We start from the raw sequence: 26536 nt of genomic DNA, 5'->3' as shown, positions 1-26536 counted from the left end.
AGTAGGCTAGTTTTAATCTGAATTTGTTAAGCAAAGCATAGGGTATTTACATTTGAGTTTGACACTTCGTGGATGTCAAACTAAATTGTAAATTAGGTATTAATAAAATATAAATGATATTTGATAGTTTTAATTATTACATAAAATAAATAAGATGTTTAAAAATACAATTTGAGTATATTTTGAAAACAATAATTTATTAACAACTTTAAAAAGGTTTGTACGAGTATACAGCCTCCCCTTTCATGGGACTACCTAATAAAAATTGGACTGTTCTATTTCCAACTATTGTTGACGATTCAAACCCCTTTACTACACTTCATGAGTAAAAAGTATCTTTATTTATTTCACAATATTGAAAATTGTTATTATGAAATGTTGTTTGGAATAAAAATTATGTTCTGATATACCTATGCAATTACATCCTTCTAATGGAAAAAAATTGATGATTTTTCTCAAATTATGGGTACCAACATCATTTTCATTTATAACTCTTTTATTTTTAATTTGACGAAGAAAAGTTATTCTTCATAAAAAGCTCTTCATGGTCTAAGATTTATGATGCAATCATCATATATCAAATTTTATTAATTTTATACGAGGTATATAAAAAATATGAATTTCGATCAAGAGTACAGTACCTTTATAGTTCACAACGTTTAAATTAGAATTATATAATTGCACAATAAAACATAATTTTTAATTCTTAACAACTTTTCATAATAGCAATTTTCCATATTATGAATTTAAATACGTAAATAAACAAAGTTTTCGTTATGATAATGCTCGCATTTTCTGCTTGTTTAATATATTTTTATTTTTCGTATTTTAAATAATAACGAACTTATTTTAAAAAAATCTCTCTTCAGTTCTTTATTTGAAGAAAGTACAAACAAAATGTTTACTTAAACCCTCAAAAATTACTCCCAACTTCGTCTATGAACTCGGTTTTCTAAAGTTGGTAAACGGAAACCAGGACGAAGGCAGACATAGACAGGATGCAGAGGGCTCTTTGCTGTTCTCGAGTCACAAGAATAGATCTTTGAGTTTTTTCCTCAGTTAATGGAATGAATTTTGTTGTTAGGCTAAATGTTTCCAACTGCATTCCGTCTGTTCTGATCTCTATTTTATTTAACTAGCAAGAAATATGGGATATTTTATACATGGCATTTGCTCTTATGTATTTTATTTTAGTACATTCTGTAAAATAAAATATGAACAAGCAAATGTGTTTTAAAAACTAACTTTTAATATAATAGACCTGGATCCCGCATAAGAAAGAAAAGTTGATTAATAGCAAGCTGAAAATTTGTTAATAGCTTAACGGTGTCTAGTCGGATAAACTTTGATGCACGGGAACACTGGAACAGGGGAAGTTTTAATTGTGGAGCATGATAAACGTGTCGTCCTGACAAGTTAATGATTGTGAAAAATAGCAAGTTGTTTTTAAGTTTATTGAATAGCCAACGTTATATAATATATGAAAAAATGTTTGTCCGACAGAAATGTTGGGCATTTTAACGAGTCCGACACGTAGAAGATGTCACATCACAGGAATTATGTTGGTGATAAATAGCAGCCTGATTTTTGCATGAGAGTTTAATGAAAGGTTAAAAAATCAATTGGAAGTTCTGTCCGACATAATTAATGGGAAGTTTTCTTAGTCCGACATTCTAAATATGTAAGATACAGACAAAAATGCTGGTGATAAATAGCTTTCCGACAAAAACGAAATTTAATTAAGTAAATTATTCCTTACAAAGAATGACTGTTGTCGGAAAAAATTAAGGGGTAGATTTCGTAGTCGGACAATTTAAAAAAAATAATTTTTGAAATTTTAATAATGGTTGATTATTCTATGTCAAAAGTACCTACAATCAATTACAATCGATATCTTTCGATTTATCTCAACATCATTTAGTTACCTTACTGCAATACATTCTAACTAGTAGATTAGGCAAAGTATGGGCCACTCTGTGAATCGAGGTGTAACCGGTGTAACGCCAATATTATGCCATCTTTGTCTGTCACATGCGCGTGATCGCTTTTTTAAAAGAGATAGATAGACCACCGACAGACTGTTTGCTCTGTATTCCCTGTCTACCCTTAATAATATGTCTATGAATACATTGCGAGGAATTACGATATACAATTTTAATAAATAATTTATTTAGGTACCCTTCTTCAATGAAGCCCTTTTTAACTCAAATAGCATTATAGCACGAAGAATGATATCCAATAGAATTTTGTAAATACGAACTTTGTAAAATGTTCGACAATCACTCAAAAATGTTCCGTTGAATTGTTTTACTTTTTCATTTGATGGCTTAAAATTTAAACTGTTAACACTCAAAAATAAACACAAAAACACTCCATAGTTAATATAAATTTTAATTTCCAACACACGAGACAAACAGAAAGTCAGAGACCATGTGCTTTCAAATAATAATTTGTACAGATTACAAAATGTCAGACAGACAATTAATGCAGCCTTCTACATATACACATACTTACGTCTATGCTTATAAGCACCGAATTTTTACACTTCACATTTTTCAACGTCGTTTTACAGGGCTAAGATTTGGTTATGGAAAAAATGTATATAACGTTTTTTGTAGGAAACTTTCCGTACTTTCTGATGCGCCTAATAAGAAAACCGTAAGTCGTTGCTTTAATATGTTCTATAACATTTTTTATTATCTTTTGAGAATATCTAGAACAAATTCCACCCAAAAAATAATTTTTATGCAATATATACATGCATTGATACTTACCTCACTGTTTTTGGAGTGTGCATGTATGTATATACATGTGCAAGTATGTGAATATAAATAATAATATACAACTAAAATAGCTTTATCAATATGCGACTAAGTCATTCTGAAAAAATGATTTTTAATTGTTTTCCTTTGTTTTCCCAAAATTTTTGTCCGACATATAACTTTTGCGTTACAAATTATAATTTGTACATAAAAAAATCAAAATTAGCTTGCTATTTATCACCAACATTTTTGTCTACTTACATGTTTAGAACGTCGGACTACGAAAACTTCCCATTAATTTTGTCGGACAGAACTTTTAATTGATTTTTGAAGTTATACTTCTTTACGGGCGTAATGACGGTGAAATTTTATATGGGAAAACCTAGCGACCGGGCGCATGCGCATTATAACTTTGTTCTGATTGGATGTTCAAATGACATGACAAAAATTATCCAATATGGCAGCTGTGGCACAGCTGTGGGACTGTGCATGGTTTGGTTATAATGTATGCTTGTTGCGTTTTAAAATTTGTAGGAAGAGAAACAACAAACAAAAAGTTAGTTAATGGTTATACTGCCTTTTTAAATAGTTTTCATATTATATTTTTGGACTTATTTACATAGAAGAGATTGTTGCATGCCAATGTGAAAGCTCATCAAACTGTGCCTAGTATGAGTGCCGCAGATCTCGCTTATTCAAAGCTAAAGAATCTTTCACTGGTAAGTTTTTTATAAATAGTTGATCAAATTTTGTTATGATATTTGAACATAGCCACTTTGCACGACGCAAGTGATTGCGAAATTTATTAGTCGTTATACGGGCTCCGATACCTACCTTGAACCTACCAAAATACATAAGTAGTATGTAATACTTTTATTTACATAATTTGATTACCATCAAAATTTCTATCAATATTCACCTAATATATTGTCTTCTTACTCTATGTTTTGTTGTATTTTTTCAATTCTAAATCATTTCAATTCAAAATCAAAATAATTTGATTTACATAAGTTAAAAATGTCAAAAGGTTAATCTGTTTAGTTAGACGATCTTCGCACATAATGACAAGCTGTCTCTGTGGCGAAGTTTAATGCGGGTGAATCCCAATACAACGCAAATACCAGCCGCGTGGTAAGTTGGTTCGAATCCCAATAGAAACTTTTATTTTTTTTATACATTTTATGATTGTAAGTATATTTATTATATAATTTTATTTTCAGAAAATACGTATTTAGTTAAAAATTTTTCCGACAATTAATGTTCAGAAATCATTTGTGGCATTCTTAATGTGTTTTTTGGCACTGTTTTAATAAAAATGTTTGAGAAGTAGTAAGTATAAATTAATTTAATATTTAAATAAAATATAAATAAAAAGTATATTAATTTCGTTTATAATCATATAATCACATAATAGAAGTATAACTTCTTACGTGCGTACAAAGTACACACACATTCTTTTTAACCTTTCATTAAACTCTCATGCAAAAATCAGACTACTATTTATCACCAACTTAATTCCTGTGATGTGACATCTTCTACGTGTCGGACTCGTTAAAATGCCCAACATTTTTGTCGGACAAACATTTTTTCATATATTATATAACGTTGGTTATTCAATAAACTTAAAAACAACTTGCTATTTTTCACAATCATAAACTTGTCAGAACGACACGTTTATCATGCTCACAATTAAAACTTGCCTGTTCCAGTGTTCCCGTGCATCAAAGTTTGTCCGACTAGACACCGTTAAGCTATTAACAAATTTTCAGCTTGCTATTAATAAACTTTTTTTTCTTACGCGGGATCCAGGTCTATAATTATTTAAGTATACGTTTTTATGTTTGATGTGTAACGGAAAAAGCGCTGCACATTTATGTAAAATGAAAAATACAAGTAATAATGCAAAAATCCTACTGATAGAAGCGAAAATTTATATAAATAATTAAAGTGTAAATACACTCAGCATCAAAATTAACGCACCACCTTAAAATTGCGACATTTTTGATATCTCGTATTTCGTAAACCTGTTGTCCGATTTTAGTCAATTTTTTGTATGTTATAGCTTTAGTATTCAAAAATATCGTTGTAGTAATATTGTTGCTAAACAATTAAGTGTCAGTGTTTACCAGGTGTAACAATGATAGTGTGTTTTTTCCTAAAAGTTCGGAACACCCTGTGGAATATTCTAGCGTATATAAAATATTGAAATTAAAACTCAACTGTAGCCTTGGGCTTTCTTAACATTTTGCTTTTTGATTCATTCGCTTATGTTGGATAATAAAAAGTTAGTTACTTTAACAACTAGCAACGTTCTTCATCAATACAGGGTGTTTCTAAATTAGTGCGACAAACATTAAGGGGTAATACTGCATGCAAAATAATGACTATTCGATTCATAAACATGCTTCGTTTCCGAAATACGGAATGTTGAATATTTTCTTACAAGCTGACGATTTATTTACTGTTCTAAAACCAATTAAGATATGCAAATGAAATTTGGTAGGTTTTAAGATATAGTTATTGCGCATTTTTTGACAAGCAATTAAGAATTTTATATTCACCATTGGCGTGCATACGGGTAGTATGACCGGGTAATATGACCCGTAAGCACGCCAATGGTGAATTTAAAATTCTTAATTGTATGATAAAAATTCGCAATAACTACCTCTTAAAACCAACCAAATTTAATTTGCATATCTCGAATGGTTTTAGAGCAGTAAATAAATCGTAAGTTTGTAAGAAAAAAGTTCAACATCCCGTATCTCGGAAACGAAGCATTTGCGAACATATGTTCATAAATCGAACAGTCATTATTTTTCATGCAGTATTGCCCCTTAATGTTTGTAGCACTAATTTAGAAACACCCTATATTGATGAAGAACGTTGCTAGTTGTTAAAGTACCTAACTTTTTATTATCCAACATAAGCGAATGAACCAAAAAGCAATTGAGTTTTAATTTCAACAATATTATTACAATGATATTCTTGAAGAATAAAGCTATAATATACTAAAAAAATCACTAAAATCGGACAACAGGTTTAGGAAATACGAGACATAAAAAATGTCGCATTTTTAAGGGTTCCTTAATTTTGATGCTTGGTGTATGTTCGCAATGGAAAATATTTTTACAACAATTTAATCTTTTATGCTACAAACACGCAATTCACGCAACCAAAGCCTTAATGGAGTCGCCAAAGCATAAATATTTTTTAACGCTAAATGCATATGCTTTTTCTACTATTTGTCGGACATTTAAAATTTAATTTCTCGTTTTTTTCCAAGCGTAAAGCCATGTTTTCATCAAGTATCTGTGGGAGTAAAATACGAAATAGAATTAACTACATGCGCTGTAACGATATGCCTTCCGCCCGGCGTTCAGCAGGTCGACAGCAGAGAGCCGAGGATGATAAAGGCAGTTCCGATCAGTACCATGAACTGAAAAAGAACTCAACCCAGTTCTGCTGACCAGAACCAGCATGAGGGAAGTAACTCTGTATTGAAGACATGATTCACCAGTAACAGCGTAACCGTAGTGGGCGGTTGCTGCCATCTCCGATCCTGATCTGTTGTATGAGTAGCTGTGTGTCGATGTTTTGATTGAGAGACTATGTGTGATTACACTGGACTGAGGTGTAATAAGGCTGCAAGTCTATGTGACTTTGAGATTTATGTATATATTGGTTCCGTATGGCGTAATTGCTTCCTGTATTTTACTAATATTATTATTACGTTTTTGATAATAATGACAATTTAGTTTTCTTTTACAGACGTCTGCCAAGGAAGCTTTTTCGGGGGCGGAGCGAAGACAGAATATTATTTAATTTTATTATTTTAGTTTTACTCTGTATATAAATATCCATAATATATTTATGTATTTATTTTGAACCTGTGTTTTAGTAAGCCTGTTGTCCAAAAAGAACTACCGGTTACAGTGCCATAAAGACTAAACAGAATATTCAGCTGATATAATTGAGCGCCAACTATTTTTAGAAGAAAAAAAGTAAAATAAAACAGTAAGTTGGTGACAAATGGATAAAATCAACCAAAATGGGAATGAAATAATTATTTGAATAAAAATAACAAACATTTTTAACGTTTAAAACGTTACATAATGATTGTAATGGATTATTTATAATAATTAATGTTTAATCACTTTAAATATTTAAACAATAGCGGTATAATTTATGGACAATTTATTTTTACGATATTGATTAAATAATAATGAAAAAGAAAATTGAATGAATATTAGTTTACATTTTATAGTAGGTATAATAAAAACATAAAGTATCTATAAATTTTAAACTGTATCGTTTTATTTTATGTATATAAAATTATTAAAATTAATTATCAATAGTAATTGCACAAGAGCTCTGAAATTATTGAATTTTTCCCGAGTGACACTTTGAGAGTTTTAATTTCACCAGCCGAAGGCGAGTGAAATTATTTCAAAGTGTCACGAGAGCAAAAATTCTATATTAATTTCAGAGGTCGAGTGCAATTTGTTGCGATTATTTCATGAATAAAACTGTTCAAAACCAAAATTTTATTGTAATTTATTTATGTAAGTACCATTAAACACACAGTTTTTATAAATATTTGACGATTGAAAGTAATCACTTTTATAATTTTTAAAACATTAATTGTCATTAAAGTCACTGAATGTATTTTTTCGTAGCAACGAAGGGCATCTGACGTAATATACTTAACGACGGGAGAATATCAAAAATTATCGATTTAATTCAGATTTATGTAGCTTTCTATTGGTCAGAATCTCCGATGAATGAAATAATCCTAAATGTATCTATATCAATATTAATATTAAAATATTAATTATGATTCAAATTAATTTAACAATTGAAGAGTCTCAGATGCAGAATCCACCAAAAATGGTAAATAGTTATTTAAACCTGAGACTATTCGTTTTGAAAGTTCTTTCTGGTTTCAAAACGAATAGTCTCAGGTTTAAATAACTATTTACCATTTTTGGTGGATTCTGCACCTGAGATTCTTCAATTTGTTAAGAGATGTCGCTGTATCGCGTCCTAATGGGGATTTTGAATTATCTTTCAGATTCCCTTTAAATTGATGGTCCAACTGTTTTTCGATTCAGAGGAGTGCACGCTAACGAATGCTGCTGATGACGCCTGCAGTGGTAGAAACAGCCTGCCCAGCGGGTGTGCAACCCTCTGAATCGAAAACAAGCAAAACCATCATTTATTATATATACAAATTAATTTATTTTATACCTATAAATAATTACATAACCTAGTGGTTTTTGTAATATTATGTACTACAATTTTATCCAAATGACCAATGAATTCTTGTTCTTCCTGCTTTATTGATAGGCTCATGTCTAATTACCTTCATCTTTAGAATAACCTAATGTCGGACCACCTATTCCTCGGGCGTCCTATTGCTCTTCTTCTAATTGGCGATCTGTTACTAGGCTGCTATTCTGACTGGTCTGTTTTCTATTATTCTTTCTACATATTGATTCCATTCTATTTTTATTCTTTTTTACACAGGTTTATCTCCTCTCTTCCATATCTCGCTTCTATTACATAGCTTCTTACTCATTATGTCTTAGCGTTTAGTTTGATATTTTTGGTTTCTGCTGTCTCCGATAATCTGTCTGTTTGGCCTGTCTGCCCTTATTTCCGTTAAGTACGTCTATGTCTCCTTACCCGGCAGGTATATTTTATAAACTTAATTTTATAGCCACCTCCAATAAACGTGGATGAGTCTGTATTTTCTAATTAAAAAAAATATAGTACATCTACTATAAAATTGTAAATCAATTCATATTATTTATTATCAATCATTGTGCAAGCAATCTTGCAAGTAATAATCATAACTGAATTAAAATAATTAAAAAGATGTTCCATACATTAAAAAATAAAATAATTATTGTGGATAAGATACTATCACTTTAATTTAACAATTGTATGTTTTTTAAGCTAAGAAAGTTTTAATGGGATTTATATAGTGAAATCTATTATATACGTCAGAGAAAACGGGCCACCCACAAAATGGGTCATTTTTGATGTCTCGAATTTATTAAACATGTTGTCCGATTTAAGTAATTTTTTTAATATGTTATAGCCTTATTCTTTAAAATATATCGCTGTAATAATATTGTTGCTAGACAGTTAAATTGTCATTGTAGGTATACTGGGTGTACAAATCAAACTGTGTTTTTTTTAGTTAAGAGAAATAAGGAAAAAAATATCCTGTTCGTGAGACAACCCCCTCCAGGCCGAAACCAAATTTTTTGAGTAGTATTGACATCTATATTAATAACCTATATGTTTCCTGCAGCCGATTTTGATGATATACATAGTTATAAACAAATGAAGATCAAAAAACGGTAAATTTTCGCTTTTTTCGTCTATAACCAAAAAGTTAAGTATTTTAAACAAATTTGAGAGTGAGAAACTCATAAACCGTATAAATAACTTCAATATGGCGTTCGCTGAATATGTCTATCCTTATTTTTTGCTTAGAAAATTGCAAAATAAATAAAAAATTTTGAGTTTTTACAAATATTCATAATTTATGTAAAAATTAACTTAGAACGTTCTTATTACACGGAATGCTGATACTTCTGGTGCTTAAATCATACCCTAAATTTCAAATCAATTGGTCAAATAGTTTAAAAGGTATTTAATTTGATTATCCCAAATTAATTTTATTTGCAACGCTATAAGTCAGAAAATGATGAAGTTAGAGTAATACTTTGCATAGTTTATGAAAGAAGAAGATTTATACTATTAATTTAATTAAAAAAATGACAAAAAATAATTCTAAATACTGCAAAATTATTTTGCAAAAACATTTGAATTAAAAAAAAGGGGGGGGGGGCTAACTTCGTCCCTAAGTGTCCTAGGACAATTGTTTTTCTTTCTAAATGTGTATAAAAATTCAGTCTTTCCAAATATGAAAAAATAATTTTTCTACGGGTAACGATTAAAAAGTTATTCTAATTGTTTATAAGTAAGCAAAGAATCGAGGTATTTTTGCAAAATAATTTTACACTGTTTAAAATTACTTTTTGTCATTTTTTTTAATTAAGTCAATAGTATAAGTGTTCTTCTTCCACAAACTGTCAGAAGTCTTACTGTAACCTCATAATTTTCTGACTTGTAGTGTTGCAAAAAAAAATGAATTCCGGATAAACAAATTAAATAACTTTTAAACTTTTTGACCAATTGCTTTGAAATTTAAAATATAATTTAAGCACCAGAAGTCTCAGCAATTCGTGTAATAAGAAGGTTCTAAGTTAGTTTTTACATAAGTTATGAATATTTATAAAAACTCAAAATGTATGATTTATGTTGTTCTGAAGCTATTTCCTTGTGGCATTTTTATGATTAATTATTTATATGGGAAATAAGCCACAATTAAAATGAAAAAAATAATTTGATTAACGTTTCGACGCCCAAATCGGGTGCCGTTGTCAAAATACAAAATATTACTAAAATAAACTAAAGTGTTGTTGCTAAGCAAAAAAAATTAAAAAGGGAATCATTAAATCCTTATATGATAGAGCCAAAATTACTTGTTCTAACGAAAATTCCTTTTTAGCAGAAAAACAATTGTTAACATCTGTTTTATTAAAAAATGATTATCCTTTATCGTTTATAAATAAGGAATTGTCAAGATTGGATCGAATGGAACAGAACAACTTAGAACGGGATCCTACAACATTCACCAGAAATAATACGAGGAAAATATCAATACCATATATAAAAGGACTATCCGAGAAACTTAAAACAATAGGAAATAAATTCAACATTTCAACAACATTCAAAACAACAAACACATTGAGATCTATTCTATCTAAAACTAAACCTAACAATGATCAAGAAAGAACAAAAAATTGCATTTATAAAATACCTTGTGAATGCGAACAATTTTATTTAGGTGAGACATCAAGACCATTAGACGTTAGAATAAGTGAACATCAATCTTATATTAAAAATAGAGAATTTGAGAAATCTCAAATATGTCAACACGCATGGGATAATGAACATAGAGTTCAGTGGAGAGATTCAAGTATAGTCCTGAAAGAATCAGATAGTAAAAAGAGAAAAATCAAAGAAGCGGCTCTAATTATGCTAAATGAAACCAATTGTGTCGCAAATTCCTCGGTAGAATGCAGTAGGATGTGGTTACCCATACTGAAAGAGGAAGTCAATAGAAAGAAAATACCAAGATTAGTAAGTCAATAATATCGAGCTAGTACATATTTTATATTTTAGTATTACTTATATATCTAGTATTATTAATAATATTTATAATTTAAACATGTTACATGTCAGAATTTGGTATTATTTTTTGAGAGTAAATTAATGTAAGACCAAATACTTACGATGTCGGGATAGTATCACAGGGTTTTTCCTGGTTTTCCCTTGTGATTTACTATGAAGTCTCTAACGCGAGAATTTTACTGTCGTTGCATTTGGTTGTCTTTTTAAAGACATATCACATGCTATAATTTTTTATGACGGATATTCTTGAGTTGGGGTTAATTTCATGTAATCGAATGAACTATCTTTCAGTAAGTCGTCCCAGGAACGCAACTCATAAATATTGGCAATATCATTTTAAAGTCTTCTACTTTAAAATGTATAATATATGTCTGAATTGCCAATATAAATGAGTGAGATTAAATAAATTATTAGAAGAATTTTTTTTGCTTAGCAACAACACTTTAGTTTATTTTAGTAATATTTTGTATTTTGACAACGGCACCCGATTTGGGCGTCGAAACGTTAATAAAATTATTTTTTTCATTTTAATTGTGGCTTATTTCCCATATAAATAATTAATCATTGTATGATTTATTTTGCAATTTTCTAAGCAACCAATAAGGATGGACATATTCAGCGAACGTCATATTGAAATTTTTTAGACGAATTATGAGGTTCTTTCTCTCAAATTTGTTTAAAATGCTTAACTTTTTGGTTATAGACGAAAAAAACGAAAATTTACCGTTTTTTGATCTTCATTTGTTTATAACTATGTATATCATCAAAATCGGCTGCAGGAAACATATAGGTTATTAATATAGATGTACATACTACTCAAAAAATTTGGTTTCGGCCTGGAGGGGGATGGGTCACGAGAATAATCTTATTTCTCTAGACTATTTCTCAAAGTTCGCAACACTCTGTGGAATATTCTAGCATTTATAAAATACTGTAAAAAAACCCAACTATAGCCTCAGGTTTTTTTAGCATTCTGTTTTCTGATTTATTTGCTTATGTTGGATAATAAAAAAGTTAGCTACTTTAACAACTAGCCATGTTCTTCGTATGGATGTTTCTAAATAATTGCGACAAATTTTAAAGGGTAATTCTACATAAAAAATAATATCCGTTAGTTTTATAAACATAATATATCCGCAAATGCTTCGTTTCCAAGATTAGCGACACGGGATATTGAATTTTTTTCCTACAAACTGACGATTTATTTATTGCTTTAAAACCAGTTGAGATATGCAAATGAAATTTAGTAGATTTTAAGAGATGCTTATTGTGCATTTTTTGACATGCAATTAATAATTTTATATTCTTCATTGGTGCCCATATGGGTCATATTACCGTCTTACAAATATTCGAACGAGAAACACTTTATTAATTAAAGACTGCGTCTCAAAATCTTCGACGAGAATAAACAAAATTCATCTGTTTATTTACATTGGCAAATGTTGCTAAGCGAAATCATAAAGCTGACTAAGAGAATTTTACCGGAGACATATAAAATGTGATACAGATTATATAGATTAAATAAAAGTTAAAATTGTATGAAATATCACCAGACTATATTTATCCGCTCGTTATAAAATAATATCGATCTTAGTATTAACTAGAACCACCACTGCATCTTGAAAGATCCCATGATAAATTAATCAGTGATGTGCGGCAGTCATTTCGCAAGTTACATCACAACTTCATTTATAAGTTTCCGAAGAAGCTCTTGAAATTGGAAGACGGACACTAATCTTATTGTCCTGGCCAACCGCGACTTCCTTCTACCAATTCCGCAGAATTTCGTTTGATTTCTACTCTACTCAATCTGGAAAATGTGTCTGTGGCTTTTGATGGATGTTGGCTACGTGACGTCATCTCGGATTACTGTCGTCGATTTGTTGTTCATCAAATACATACTCATCGATCGGACATTTCGCATAAGATAAAATGAAACTTATAGACAATATTCAGGATTGTTTTCAGTACAAATTAAAATTAGATTGCTCAATATTCAGAGTTGAATTGGTAGCCATTGTCAAGGCGTTGGATGGGATTATTAATTCTTCTTCTTAAGGTGCCGAGACCGTTTGTCGGTCGTTGGCTCTCATGTTGCCCAGCATATTAACGATCTTTGTCTTATTTACAGCCGCACGAAATAGTTCAGTGCTAGTTTTCCCAAACCATTGGCGTAGGTTTCTAAGCCAAGAAGTTGTACGGCGGCCCACACTTCTTTTTCCCATTATTTTACCTTGCATGACAAGGTGAAGTATGTCATATTTTTCTGGATGACGCATTGTATGACCAAAGTATTCCAATTTGCGCCTTTTAACCGTGTTCACTACTTCGCAACTTTTATCCAAACGTTGCAAAACACTTTCGTTTGTGACTCTTTCTACCCAACTGATCTTCAGAATACGGCGGTAGACATCTCAAATGCTTCCAGGTTTTTTAAGAGCGATTCTGTCAGGGTCCATGCTTCAACCCCGTAAAGTAGTACTGGGAATATATAACATCGAACCATTCTTATGCGAAGTTCCAGATTTAGATCATGACTGCACAGGATTTCCTTAAATTTCATATAACTTGTTCTTGCTTTGGCAATTCTACTTTTTATTTCTGTACTAGGGTTCGTACAAACGTTGCAAAACACTTTCGTTTGTGACTCTTTCTACCCAACTGATCTTCAGAATACGGCGGTAGACCCACATCTCAAATGCTTCCAGGTTTTTTAAAAGCGATTCTGTCAGGGTCCATGCTTCAACCCCGTAAAGTAGTACTGGGAATATATAACATCGAACCATTCTTATGCGAAGTTCCAGATTTAGATCATGACTGCACAGGATTTTCTTAAATTTCATATTACTTGTTCTTGCTTTGGCAATTCTACTTTTTATTTCTGTATTGGGTTCCAGCTTTCATTAATATGAGTACCCAGATATATAATATTACTTACTCGTTCAATTGAGTCATTACCGATTGTTACGTTATAGTTATTATTATTTACGGCTGCCTGTTTACTAATAACCATAAACTTTGTTTTTCTTGCGTTGAGTTTGAGTCCATATATCGCGCAGAATGCCACCATTCGGTTCAATAACGCTTGAAGATGTTCAATTGATCCTGTCAGTAACAAGGTGTCATCTGCGTATCTGATATTGTTCATAAGCATACCATTAATGGGTATTCCCTCTTTTGCGTTTTCCAACACTTCATTTAAGATTTTTTCAGCGTAAAGATCAAACAACATTGGTGACAATATACAGCCTTGTCGAACTCCACGCTTGATTTTTACTTCTTCAGAGCACTGATTCCCAACTCTAACACATGCAGCCTGGCCCCAATACAAATTTGCGATTATTCTAATGTCCCTACCGTCCAGACCAGTAGTTTTGAGAATATGTAGCATTTTTTCATCGCGAACTTTATCAAAGGCCTTTTCAAAATCAATCGCGCACATGAAAACGTCATGATTTACATCTTTGCATCTTTGAATTAAAACTTGGGTTGTGAATAGTGCATCACGCGTTCCAAGGCCACAGCGAAAACCGAATTGAGTAATTGAGATTCTTTCCTCAATTTTTCTATATGTTCTTTGATGAATTATTCTGAGAAAAGTTTTCAATACATGACTCATTAGGCTGATGTTGCGATAGTCGCTGCATTTTGTGGCTCTGTGTTTTTTTGGTAGTACAACAAATGAGGATTTAAGCCAATATTTAGGAATTTTTCCTCTTTCGTAGATTAAGTTGAATAATTTCGTAAGTATCTTAATGCCCTCGGTACCTAAAAGCTTTAGTATTTCTACGTAAATCCCATCTGGTCCGATCGCCTTGCAGTTTTTTGCGTTCTTTGTAGCGTATTGCACTTCTTCCCTAGTTATTGGAGGACCGCTCATGTCATCTAGCGTTTCTAATTCGCTTCTTTCATCATCGAATAATTCCTTTATATATTCTGTCCATCGTATTAGTTGACCTTCGATATCGATTATAATTTTTCCTTTTTTATCTTCGATTAGCGGAGGATTGGGGTTGTAGGGTTGTGTTATAGAGGTAGCACCTTTTATCGGAACGACCACATCAAGCGTCATAGACGGGAGATGGTTCTTGATAACTGGTCCTCATAAGACAACTAACTCTCACTTATGGCTCCACGTGCCACACCCCGGGCAACTGCATTGGTCTGCAGGCTAAACTAAGTGAGGGTAGCCAGATATGGCGATAATTTCACCGAGTGATTGCCGGTATAAGCAATCTCCCACTTACCGACCAACGGCTTCGGGCGGATGAGTTAGTAAGTGGTAGGGCACTCTTTTGTCCTGGGGTTGAGAAATCGGCCTCGAAGGCGGATGAACAAAAAAAAAAAAAAACGGTCAACGGCATAAGGATGTAGAAGGCAAGGGGAAACCACTACATTAAAGATCATATACGGATATCCCTAGTACAATTGTCATGGCTGTACAAAAAAGTAACTCTGTTACTGATCATGGATATCGGAGACCAAGATCGGGCAGGGGAGGCAAATCACAGATAGACCACAGGGCCTCTCAGGTCGATATCAAACGAAATCCCTGTGAAATACCCATCAGTAACACATCGTCCAAAAAGAAGACTAAAATCGACAAAAAGTGCATGAAGGTAGGCACGTGGAATGTTAAGTCAATATACCAAGCAGGTAAAGTCCATAATGTCATTCAGGAAATGGAAAGACTTAACATAAAAATATTAGGATTAAGTGAGACCAGATGGCCCAATTCAGGTGACATATTAGTAGGCCAAACAAAGATATACTACTCTGGTAATGACAATGACCCAAATCACTGGAACGGGGTAGCGATATTAGTTGATAAAACCACCCAGAAATTTGTAACTGGCTTCTTACCCATCTCGGATAGAGTTATGATGGTAACACTCAAAACAGCCCAGTCTAGAGTCAATATAATTCAAGTATATGCTCCCACAGCAGATAAATCGGATGAAGAGCTCGAACAGTTTTATAACGAATTACAACAAGCTTTAGAAGTAACCAAGTCTAGAGACGTTACAATAGTAATGGGAGATCTAAATGCAAAAATCGGTAGAGGAAGTCAAGGTGATTTTATTGGAAACTTTGGACTGGGCACTCGTAACGAGAGAGGAGAAAGATTGGCTCAATTCTGCCAAGAGACCGATTTTATTGTCACGAATACTTATTATGATCTGCCGACCAGGAGACTCTATACATGGAAATCACCAGCAGACAACCAACATAACGTCATCAGAAACCAAATTGACTAGCTTCTCATCTGCAAACGATACCGAAATTCCATAAAATCAGTAAAATCATACCCTGGAGCTGATGTGAGATCAGATCACAACCCAGTTGTAGGAAGGTTTAGAATTAATCTAAAGAAGCCTGTGGTTAAAACTAAAGTAGAGACGATACAAGTATCTCGTTTGAGAGATCCATCAACAAAAGAGCAAGTCACACTAAAAATTAAAGAAGAGCTCACCAAAATAGAAATTATTCCTACTGAAGATGCGAACAGGAAATGGCACATGTTAAAAGATGCTCTTATCCGCACATGTGAGACAACACTTACACCTAAACTAATTAAGAATAAAAATGAATGGATGACCGAGGAGATTCTAGATCTCATGGAAGCAAGGCGATCTTATAAAACCAAAGACAAAAACATGTATAATATTATACACACAGAAATAAGGAGAAAGATCAGAGAGGCAAAGGAAAGATGGTATAGTGACAGATGCGCAGAGATTGAACAGTTGGTAGAGAAACATGATAACTTAAACCTTCATAAGAAAATTAGTGAAATAGCAGGCACTAATATTAAGAAAAAATCAAACATACTGCTGGATAAAAACGGAAAAATAATTATAGACGTCGGTGAAAGGCTTAAAAGATGGCAGGAATATATTCAAGAGCTATTTAAAGACGAACGGACTGAAATAGTACTAGAGCAGGAAAAGTTCGACAACGGCCCAGACATAACAGAAGATGAGGTACTAGAGGCGATAAAGCGAACAAGGAACAACAAGGCAACAGGTCCTGACCAAATACCTGTAGACATAATACGGTTAATAGAGGACCAGCAAATTGGAATATTGGTCGACTTATTTAATACAATATACAGTACAGGAATCATTCCCAGAGATTGGCTGCTGTCAACGTTCATAACACTGCCAAAAAAACCAAATGCAAAAGAATGCCAAGACCACCGGATAATAAGTTTAATGAGTCATACACTCAAAATATTTTTAAAAATTATACACCGGAGAATACATAACAAACTTGACCAGGACATAAGCGACACGCAATTTGGATTTAGAAATGCAATGGGAACGAGGGAAGCCCTGTTCGCTGTAAATGTACTTGTGCAAAGGTGCATGGATGTTAATCAGCCAGTATATATGTGTTTCTTGGATTACAACAAAGCCTTCGATAAGGTCAGACATAACCGCCTTATCGAATTACTTGAAAAGAAAAACTTAGATATGAGGGACATCAGGATCATTAGTGCTATCTATTATAATCAGATCGCTGTGGTAAAAGAGAACAACGCCTTTTCAAATGAAATACGTATTGAGAGGGGCGTCAGACAGGGCTGTGTCCTGTCTCCTACTTTGTTCAATTTGTATTCAGAGGAAATAATCCAGGAAGCACTAGAAGACCTAACCACGGGAATAAAAGTAAATGGTCGACCAATCAATAATATACGGTTTGCCGACGACACTATTTTATTAGCCGAATGTCTTGAGGATTTACAACAAATGGTTGACAGAGTGGTAGAAGTCAGCCAAGAAAACGGACTGTCCCTAAACACAAAAAAGACACAATTTATGGTAATCACAAAAGTTCAACAGCGCCAAGAAAGCATAACAATACATGGAGAACAAATTAAAAAGGTTGAAAAATATAAATATTTGGGTACAATAATTAATGAAACTAATGAGTACACAGAAGAGATTAAAGCAAGAATAGGACAGGCAAGAAATGCTTTCAACAAACTAAAAAAAGTACTCTGTAGCAGGGACATTACAATTTCTTTAAAGATAAGACTTCTGAGATGCTACGTGTTCTCCGTATTATTCTATGGGTTGGAGGCTTGGACATTAAAGAAGGATGTTTCGGACAGATTAGAAGCCTTCGAGTTATGGGCCTACAGAAGAATATTAAGAATAAGTTGGGTGGATAGAGTCACGAATATCGAGGTGTTGAGAAGAATGGGAAAAGATAAAGAGGTTTTAAATACAATAAAAGTCAGAAAACTGCAATATCTGGGACATGTTATGAGGGGCGAGCGTTATAACTTGTTACAATTGATAATGCAAGGAAGAATACAGGTTAGAAGGAGTCGCGGAAGAAGACGCATCTCCTGGTTAAACAATTTGAGAGCTTGGTTTAATTGCACTTCTGCTGATCTCTTTAGAGCAGCGGTATCGAAAGTGCGAATTGCCGTGATGGTTGCCAACCTTCTTAGAGGAGATGGCACATGAAGAAGAAGAAGCGGAGGATTACATTTTTTATTCAATCCTACAACTTCTTTCAGTTTTTTGTGCATATTGAATGCGTCATAGATACGCTCGTAGTTTTCAATTTCTTTACATTGTTGTTTACGTCACTCTGATTTAGCTGATCTTATTTTTCTTCGAATTATACTGTTTATCTTTTTGTATTCTGTCAGATTAGCATTCTTATATTTTCTTCTGGCATCCATTAAATTCAATATATTTTCTGTCATCCACTGTTACTTATTCCTACGCTGATTTTCCATTAGATGGTCTTCTTGGACTTTTTCCAATATTTCTTTGCATGACTCCCATAATTGTTCTTCTGAATTTTTATTTCCCAATTTCTGAAACTGATCTTCTAATTTATCGGTTACTATTTCTTTCACTTCTGCATTTGAAACTTTATCTTTGCTGATCCTAGGAGGTATTTTGGGTTTTTAATCTTTTTAAATTCAAGTAATAATTTAGCTGCTAGTAAGTTGTGGTTGGAGGGTACATCCGCTCCTGGATATGTTTTGGAGGGTAAGATAGCATTTCTATATCTTTTTGATATACAGATATAATCAATTTGATTTCTTACTATTCTTCCACAAGTGTCCATAGGAGATTTCCAGGTGTAAAGTCGTCGCTTAGGCAAGTCAAAAAAAGTGTTGGATATTAGTAATTGTTTTTCTACGGATTATTAATAGCAGAGTATATTTCGAAAGATATACTAGTGCTCTTCAGATAAAACTATCCACCTTAAATAACTTTTGAACCACCACTGATTTTTAGGAAAAGCGCCAAAATACGTTAAATAATAATAGAAGGGGGAGACATTATGCCATATTAAAGGCTCCCCCAAACCAACGCGAATTATTCGCAGCGGATTCGTGACGGAAAATTCGCAGTCGAATTCCTGACGGAATTCGTAAAGAACTTCATATTGAAGCGAATATATTCGCGTCATTCTCGTATGTGTCTAGTATTGAGAAGAGTTGGTGACAACGAAAAACAAAGAATACTACTCAGTGATCTCAATTCTTCACAAAAATGTATACATCATCAGATGAAGAAGAAGCTCTTGTAATGTTAGCAATGGAGGACGACAATTCAAGGTAAAATTATTATCTATAGTTATCCTAAAACAACAATATGGACTATATTATGAATTTAATCTTAGGAAAAGAAGAAAATGGGTTCATGAGATCAATCTAGAAAGACTGAAATGTGGGGAATATCACACGCTGATGCCTCAATTACGAAAAGACGATAAAAGATGCTACATTTATTTTAGAATGACAATAGATTGTTTCGATGAACTGTTGCACCTTGTAGAAAATGATATTAGAAAATCAGACACGAATTACCGACAAGCTATTTCTCCCGAAGAACGGTTGGCCATAACATTAAGGTAAGAAAATGAAAAAAAAAAACTGCAGGCATTATTTATATCATTAATTTACTACAGTAAAAGAGAATAAGGATCAAAATAACTCTAAAATATACTTTATGTATTGTAAGGGTCAAAGGAATTGACATAGTTGGAAACTGATGGATTATGAGAAGCTGCTTGGTTGCAACTCTGCGCCAAGTTGTGTAGTGTAATATAATTATTTTCACAATTCACTTCATAGAACCCAGAAGTATTCGATTGTTTAGGTAATGCAGTGTCATTTGGTGAAGGTAGGGATACAACCGAAATACTTCCGACGGAAGAGGGGTTTTGATAGGTGTCTGTACTTTCAGCTCTAGATTGATGGCTATTCAAAGAACTTTCCTCCAATTGAAGCAACTCCTGCTCCATGATAACTTGCGCAATCTTCATTTTTGTTTCAATTTGCCTTCTAGGAGAGAAATATTTTACCGTAGAAGCATGAGCCAAAAACAGTTGATCGGTAGCATCATGCACTACTCTCTTTTTGCTCTCAAAATAACTGATCATATCTTTCACAGATGTGGATGGCTCAGAATTGCGTTTTCTGTTTGTTCTGCCTGTAGAAGGAGTTTCATTTGAAAGAGTAACCCTAGGAGCTTCATTTCGAGTAGGTTTCGATGAGGAGGGTTGAATCTTATTCTGGGAATCATCTGTCTGAGTTGTTAGTAGATTTTTACTACACGTTGGTTTCTGTACTGCGGAATTTTCATCCGTTAATATATTTTCGGGTGATTCTATATTTGGGAATGCTTCAGATTCTTGTGTATCAACATCTGTGACATTGGATGCAGTCTTAGCAAAATTTAGGAACGGTTTGAACGATTCCATATGATCTGCCCATATCCATTTTTTTTTATCGCTTGCCACTTGTCCAGTTCTAGTTTTATTAGTTCTTATGTACTTAGCGTACGTATCGCGCAGATTCCTCCATTTTTTTTTAATCTCATCCCCTGAAACAAAATACTCTTTTTTAGGTATCTGGCTACCGGAGATACATTTTATACAATAGGCCATAGTTTTAGAGTCGGGTTTTCGACTGTAAGTGCCATAGTTGTAGAAGTTTGTGAAGCTTTATGTAGAAATTTGCAACATATTTACTTGCCCGAACCAACTACAGAAATATGGAAAAAATCTGAAGAAGGTTTTAGAAATACCTGGCGATTCCCAAATTGTATTGGTAGCATCGATGGCAAGTATGTTACTATCAAGTGTCCAGACAAAACAGGATCTAATTATTGGTGTTATTTGAATAAGTTTTTTACAGTATTAATGGCTATTGTTGGCCCAGATTATAGATTCATTTCAGTTGATATTGGCGGTTTTGGTAAAAACAGCGACGGTGGAATATTCGAAGCTTCCAACATGGGAAGAAGATTTGAAACAAATCAGATGGGTGTACCTGAGCCGAAAAATCTCCCAGGCCAGAATGAACTTTCCCCCCATGTCTTAATTGGAGATGAAGCCTTTGCACTAAAACCATACTTGTTGAGGCCCTTTCCATACAGTCAAAGCAGAACAGATATTTTCAAGGAAAATTATAATGTGAGGCTCTGTAAAGCGAGAAGAGTAGTAGAAAACGCTTTCGGAATATTGGCACAAAAATGGCGTATATTCTACAGACCAATGGAAACAAAAATTGATACTAGTATTCTCATTGTGAAAACTGCATGTATTTTGCATAATTTTCTAAGGACAAAAAAATGTGATGATAGATTCATAGAACTTTTAGATCCACCAGAGCCTGAACTTGGAGCATTTCAAAATTTGGACAATGACCCAAGGAGAGCTGCAAGACTGGCATTTTCTGTTCGAGAAAAATTTGCCACGTATTTTAATTCAGGACTATGAATAGATTGTTCACGATGAAAATAATGGACTCTTCTTGCAGTAAATATAGTATTGTTTAGGCCTCTGCTTTTCTTTAGTCTTAGATGTAGAAAAATAAACCAATACAAATCGTAAAACTACTCACCATTTTCGCCTATTTCTTCTCCTATTCTAGTCCAAATCTTGTCCTTTTTCCTTACATTTTTATAATCTTCATGAGAAAGGTCATAGAGAATAGGATACTTTCGAACCAACTCAATAATTCTCTCCATTTTCAATTTTTTCACATGCGAAACCACTGCGAAACTGATAAAATCGCTGTCGAGTGCGAACTAAGATTCCGGACGAATAAATACGCAGACAAAACGCATGCCCGAACGACGAAAATCGTACTTGTCTGAACTTGTATACTTACCACAGTGGAAACAATTCAATGCGAATCGTATGCGGTACGGAATTCCGCAGGTACTGCGAATTATCCGCGTTGGTTTGGGGGAGCCTTTAAGCTTGCTGGGAAAAGCACCCTCTCAGCCCCCGTACCATCCCTTAAATTTTTTTAAATTACTATGACCTTTTTTTGTCATGGTTGCGGAATTTGAGAGTGGTTTGGCTGCACCACTAATGAACTTTTAGGTCAGCTGTAAACAAGGTCAGGGTAGTCTTGATTATTTCTGATCTCCGATAGGAGTGGCACAAGAAGAAGATAGAAAACATCGATGTATAAAACATCACCGATTATTTTCATTGGTTCTTCGAGCCGGATGTGAAAACAGGAATTTTTATGTATTTCTGCAAAATGTAAATACTTAAATAAAAATGCCCCCTTCTGACAACTAAAAAGTTCTAGAAATAGTTCCTGAGTTTCAAATTGACTCAGATTTCACCTGAAACTCGTCTGCAGTTCCAAAAGAGTACGTGTTCTTGTTGGTTATATCTAATTCTTGATGGTTGGTTTTAATATAAACGTTCCAAATGAGTTTGGAATAGAGGGTAACTCCTAGATATTTTACCCATTGGTTCTTTCTAGTTTCTCTCGATAAATTTTAGCTCACTCAGTCCAATAAGCTTCCTCTTATTAGTGAAGAGTAGTTTTCACTAATGTAATAGTGGACTAAAGTTATGACATTATAATATTTATAAGTAGTAGCAGGAAAGAGGGTCATTATAAAAATTATTTTTACTTTTCGGTTATTCCGATCAACGTTTTTAGGTTAAATTAGTAATTTAAGGAATTCCAACAATTACAATAAACTTTCGTTAGGAAAAACATGTTCACTGACAAATAAATGATAAAGAAACAGAGTTTTCTATTAATCAAAATCCCAATATCCAAGCAATAATTTCAAAATGAGAAACCATATTTTATAGGAATGCAAACACATTTTACTTTTCTCGAAAAATAACTTAAAATTTGGGGTATATATATCCTTTTCGATTAATTTTATATTCAAAAGCACCCGGCCAGTTCGCAAATTCATCACGTCTGCCTATACAAAACCGTTCGCTCGCTTTTTCTTCTACCAATATAAAATTTTCAGTATAATTTTCCGCCAGCTACTTTACTCTATTCGCCCAATTTGCATTTTTTGCAGATCTGGCATAGGAAATAATCTAATTTGCTCCGTGTTATCGGAATGAGCTAAAAAAGTTAGTTACAAGGTTTAGTCAACTTTAAATAAATAAAATAGATAAAAATTATTACAAAAACAGATCTGGATTAAATTATAGACGGTTGTTCATTAAAAAATTAAACCCTTAATTTGTAATCTCACTTTAATATTAACTTCCTAATTTCACTATGTATAATTATGAAAGAATAAAAAACCGCTAAACGCCGTAAAACTGAGTGGCGCATACAATATTCCAGCTACAAAAGATCTGATATGAATATTACGTGGCGCGAAAATGTATTTTAATTTTGATGCAAAACAAAATTCTAGTTTTATTTTAAAAGATTTTTTCATAATATTTGCCCAATTTGAAGTAAAACGCTCCACAAAAGAGTAACTTTGACACAGTTTGAATTTTGAAACCCTTTTGTGGCGCGTTTACTTCAAATTTAGCAAATATTATGAAAAAATCTTTTAAAATAAAACTAGAATTTTGTTTTGCATCAAAATGAAAATACATTTTCGCGCCACGTAATATTCATATCAGATCTTTTGTAGCTGGAATATTGTTTGCGCCACTCAGTTTTACGGCGTTTAGCGCTTTTTTATTCTTGTATCACGAGTTTTTCAAAGTTATTTATAAATTAAATGTATAAAGTTGAATGCAATGTTTCTCGATTACACATTAAGCTTTATAAATGCTCGCCTTTGTCGCATTTTCTCCCAAATGATCTAGTGTCCATCGAATGTACATTAATTTTTTTCTATTCGAAATAATTGAAAAAAATATTGGGATGGCCGGTAAATGAACTCGGATTGCCCGTTGCCAGATCAAATTAGCGTCGCAACCACTAGAACTACATAAACCATTTAGGGAATAATCGTTAATTGGATTATACTTTTGTAGGTTAATATTTTGTTCACTAAACATGTGTTTGAAACGTATTGACAAGTAGTATCTGATGCATCTAAGGTCAACTATGATAACTGAAGCTATTACAGGAATTATTGAGCTTGAAAAACCGTTTTCCCACAAGAAATAGATTTGATCATATTTATGAAGCCTATAACTTAAAAATTCGAATTTTCCCGGATATAAGGTATACACCATTAGATTCGTCTGGAGTCCTTATACAAAGGCTCAGTTATTGGCCTAATTCGTAGGTTGAAATTTTGAGTAATTGTCGAAAAATCAAAATTTTCAAAGTTTAGTTTTTCAGTTTTTCGGCTATACTGAGCCGTGTGTATGTCTGATCCTGACAGCTTAGACACCATTTAAAAGCTTAACTCACGCTATTGATTTGGTGTATTTACTGTTCTCCTGACTCTTCTTGAACCGAAGATATATTCGCGATTGAAACGGAATATAGAGGGCAGGTCGAATGCAAGAAAATGGCCGATATAAATGGTATAAACAAACATTCACTTGAGAAATAGAACAATACTGATTTGATTCAAAATATTTTAATGTACTCATAATGCTGAAATTTACTAAAAATTTCTTAATAGTGACCAAATTCCATTCAAATCAACAATTTTCTGGTTTGTTTATACCACTTATAGTAGTTTAAATTTATTCCACCAGAGGTCAGCTACTTTGTTTTTCATCGCGAATACCGCCAAAAAATATGCCGTTTTTTACCTACCAAGTTCTATAGCTGGCTAATGGGTACTCAAAACTCACAAACTACACCGGTTCTGAATCGACCCTCACCCCCTCTTCAAACACAGAAAAAAAATTCAGATCGGTTTAACTTTTCCACACACATACATACATACATACATACATATCCACAAACATTTTCCCTTTTTTAAATAAAAATTGACTCATTTTTCTGAGCTCGGTTACTTTTGAACGGTAGGTATAACCGATTTTCAAAATTAGACATGCGTTGGAAAGGTAATGATCGCTTCTATAAGAAGCCGCAAAGGTCGGAGTTAAAATTTCGAAGTTTTTGGGAGTTTTGGGGAAGAGAACGAAAAACAGACCTTAAATAGGAAGGGCCGTAAAATCCACACTCTTGGACCAAAATGGATGGTTGACATATGAATGGGTGAGTCTTTTCCTGAACTTTAAGGTGGGAGTTGGCCCAATTTTCAATTCAGTCAGATTTAGAAAATCGAAAATTTTGTGTATATAGTGTCGCGTGTAGGGGGTGTAGGTGTGCGCCACTGGCGAGAACTGCCGTTCTCTTGTAATGGATATCTACAATATATACTCTAATTACGAGATTATTCAACTTTTTGTAGAATTGAATCAATTGCTAAATTCTGTTGTAATAACTTTTTAGTTTAAATTAGTATATTTGTTTAAACATGTGGTAGAATCATTGGATATGATTCCACCATAATGGTGGAACCCACATCGAGCATGAAGCTGCACGAGGGATAGGCTAGGAAGGATGGTACTGGAATCTCACTCACCGAGAGTCATGCGGCTTCGATATGATACCCTACATCACATTTTGTACAGAAGAAGGAAAAAATTAAGCACATATTTACATTTTTTGCCAAAGCTATAATTACAAATTATTTTAGATTACACTAGACATTATATTTTACGTAACATACAGTGTTAACCTACAGAACGTTGTAGAATTTTGCATAATAGAGAAAATCAAACATTCAACGGTATCCCAAAACATTTACAAGAAACCATTTGACGAAAATAACAATATATTATACAGGAAGATTACTAGAAAAAATACTGTTGTGTAGGTTAGGTTAGGTACTACCTACTTTGTACGCACGTAAGAAGTTCTACTTCTATTATATGATCTCAACAAAATAAATATATTTTAAACAGTTTATTTGTATTTTTTTAAATATTAAACTAATTTTAACACTTACTACTTTCCAAAAATTTTTATTAAAACAATACCAGAAATTAAAAAAAAAAGTAAAGCAAGGCAACAACATGAGTTGTTCCTAAGCGGTCACCCATCCAACACATAACCGCGGTAAACGTTGCTTGACTACGGTTATCGGGTGACAACCGTGTAATGATACCAATGATAACAAAATGAATTATTTTGACAGATTGTATAAATAATATTAAGATAGCTTTTTAATCTTCTTTTCATCATATTTTAATAGTTATTATCCTTATCCCTACGAAGACAAATCCAAAAACATAAAAATTATAATAAATATATT

The 26536-nt window shown here is 33.0% G+C and overlaps 2 protein-coding genes across 2 annotated transcripts in view; both read left to right on the top strand.

The window, feature by feature from the left end:
* Nucleotides 1–26536, top strand: part of LOC114333350 (uncharacterized) — a 941557-nt gene that overhangs the window by 327601 nt on the left and 587420 nt on the right. The gene's annotated exons all lie outside the window — the stretch shown is intronic.
* LOC126879968 (uncharacterized) lies at nucleotides 19483–21917 on the top strand. Its single transcript, XM_050643393.1, has 2 exons — nucleotides 19483–19919; nucleotides 20918–21917. The coding sequence occupies exons 1-2, from the start codon at nucleotides 19756–19758 to the stop codon at nucleotides 21789–21791; spliced, it is 1038 nt and encodes a 345-aa protein (XP_050499350.1). The 5' UTR covers nucleotides 19483–19755; the 3' UTR covers nucleotides 21792–21917.

Source organism: Diabrotica virgifera, chromosome 2 (assembly GCF_917563875.1).
Source record: "Diabrotica virgifera virgifera chromosome 2, PGI_DIABVI_V3a".
In the NCBI taxonomy this organism is placed as follows: domain Eukaryota; kingdom Metazoa; phylum Arthropoda; class Insecta; order Coleoptera; family Chrysomelidae; genus Diabrotica; species Diabrotica virgifera.
The sequence above is the reverse complement of the archived record's forward strand: the minus strand, read 5'-3'. Positions and strand labels throughout refer to the sequence as shown.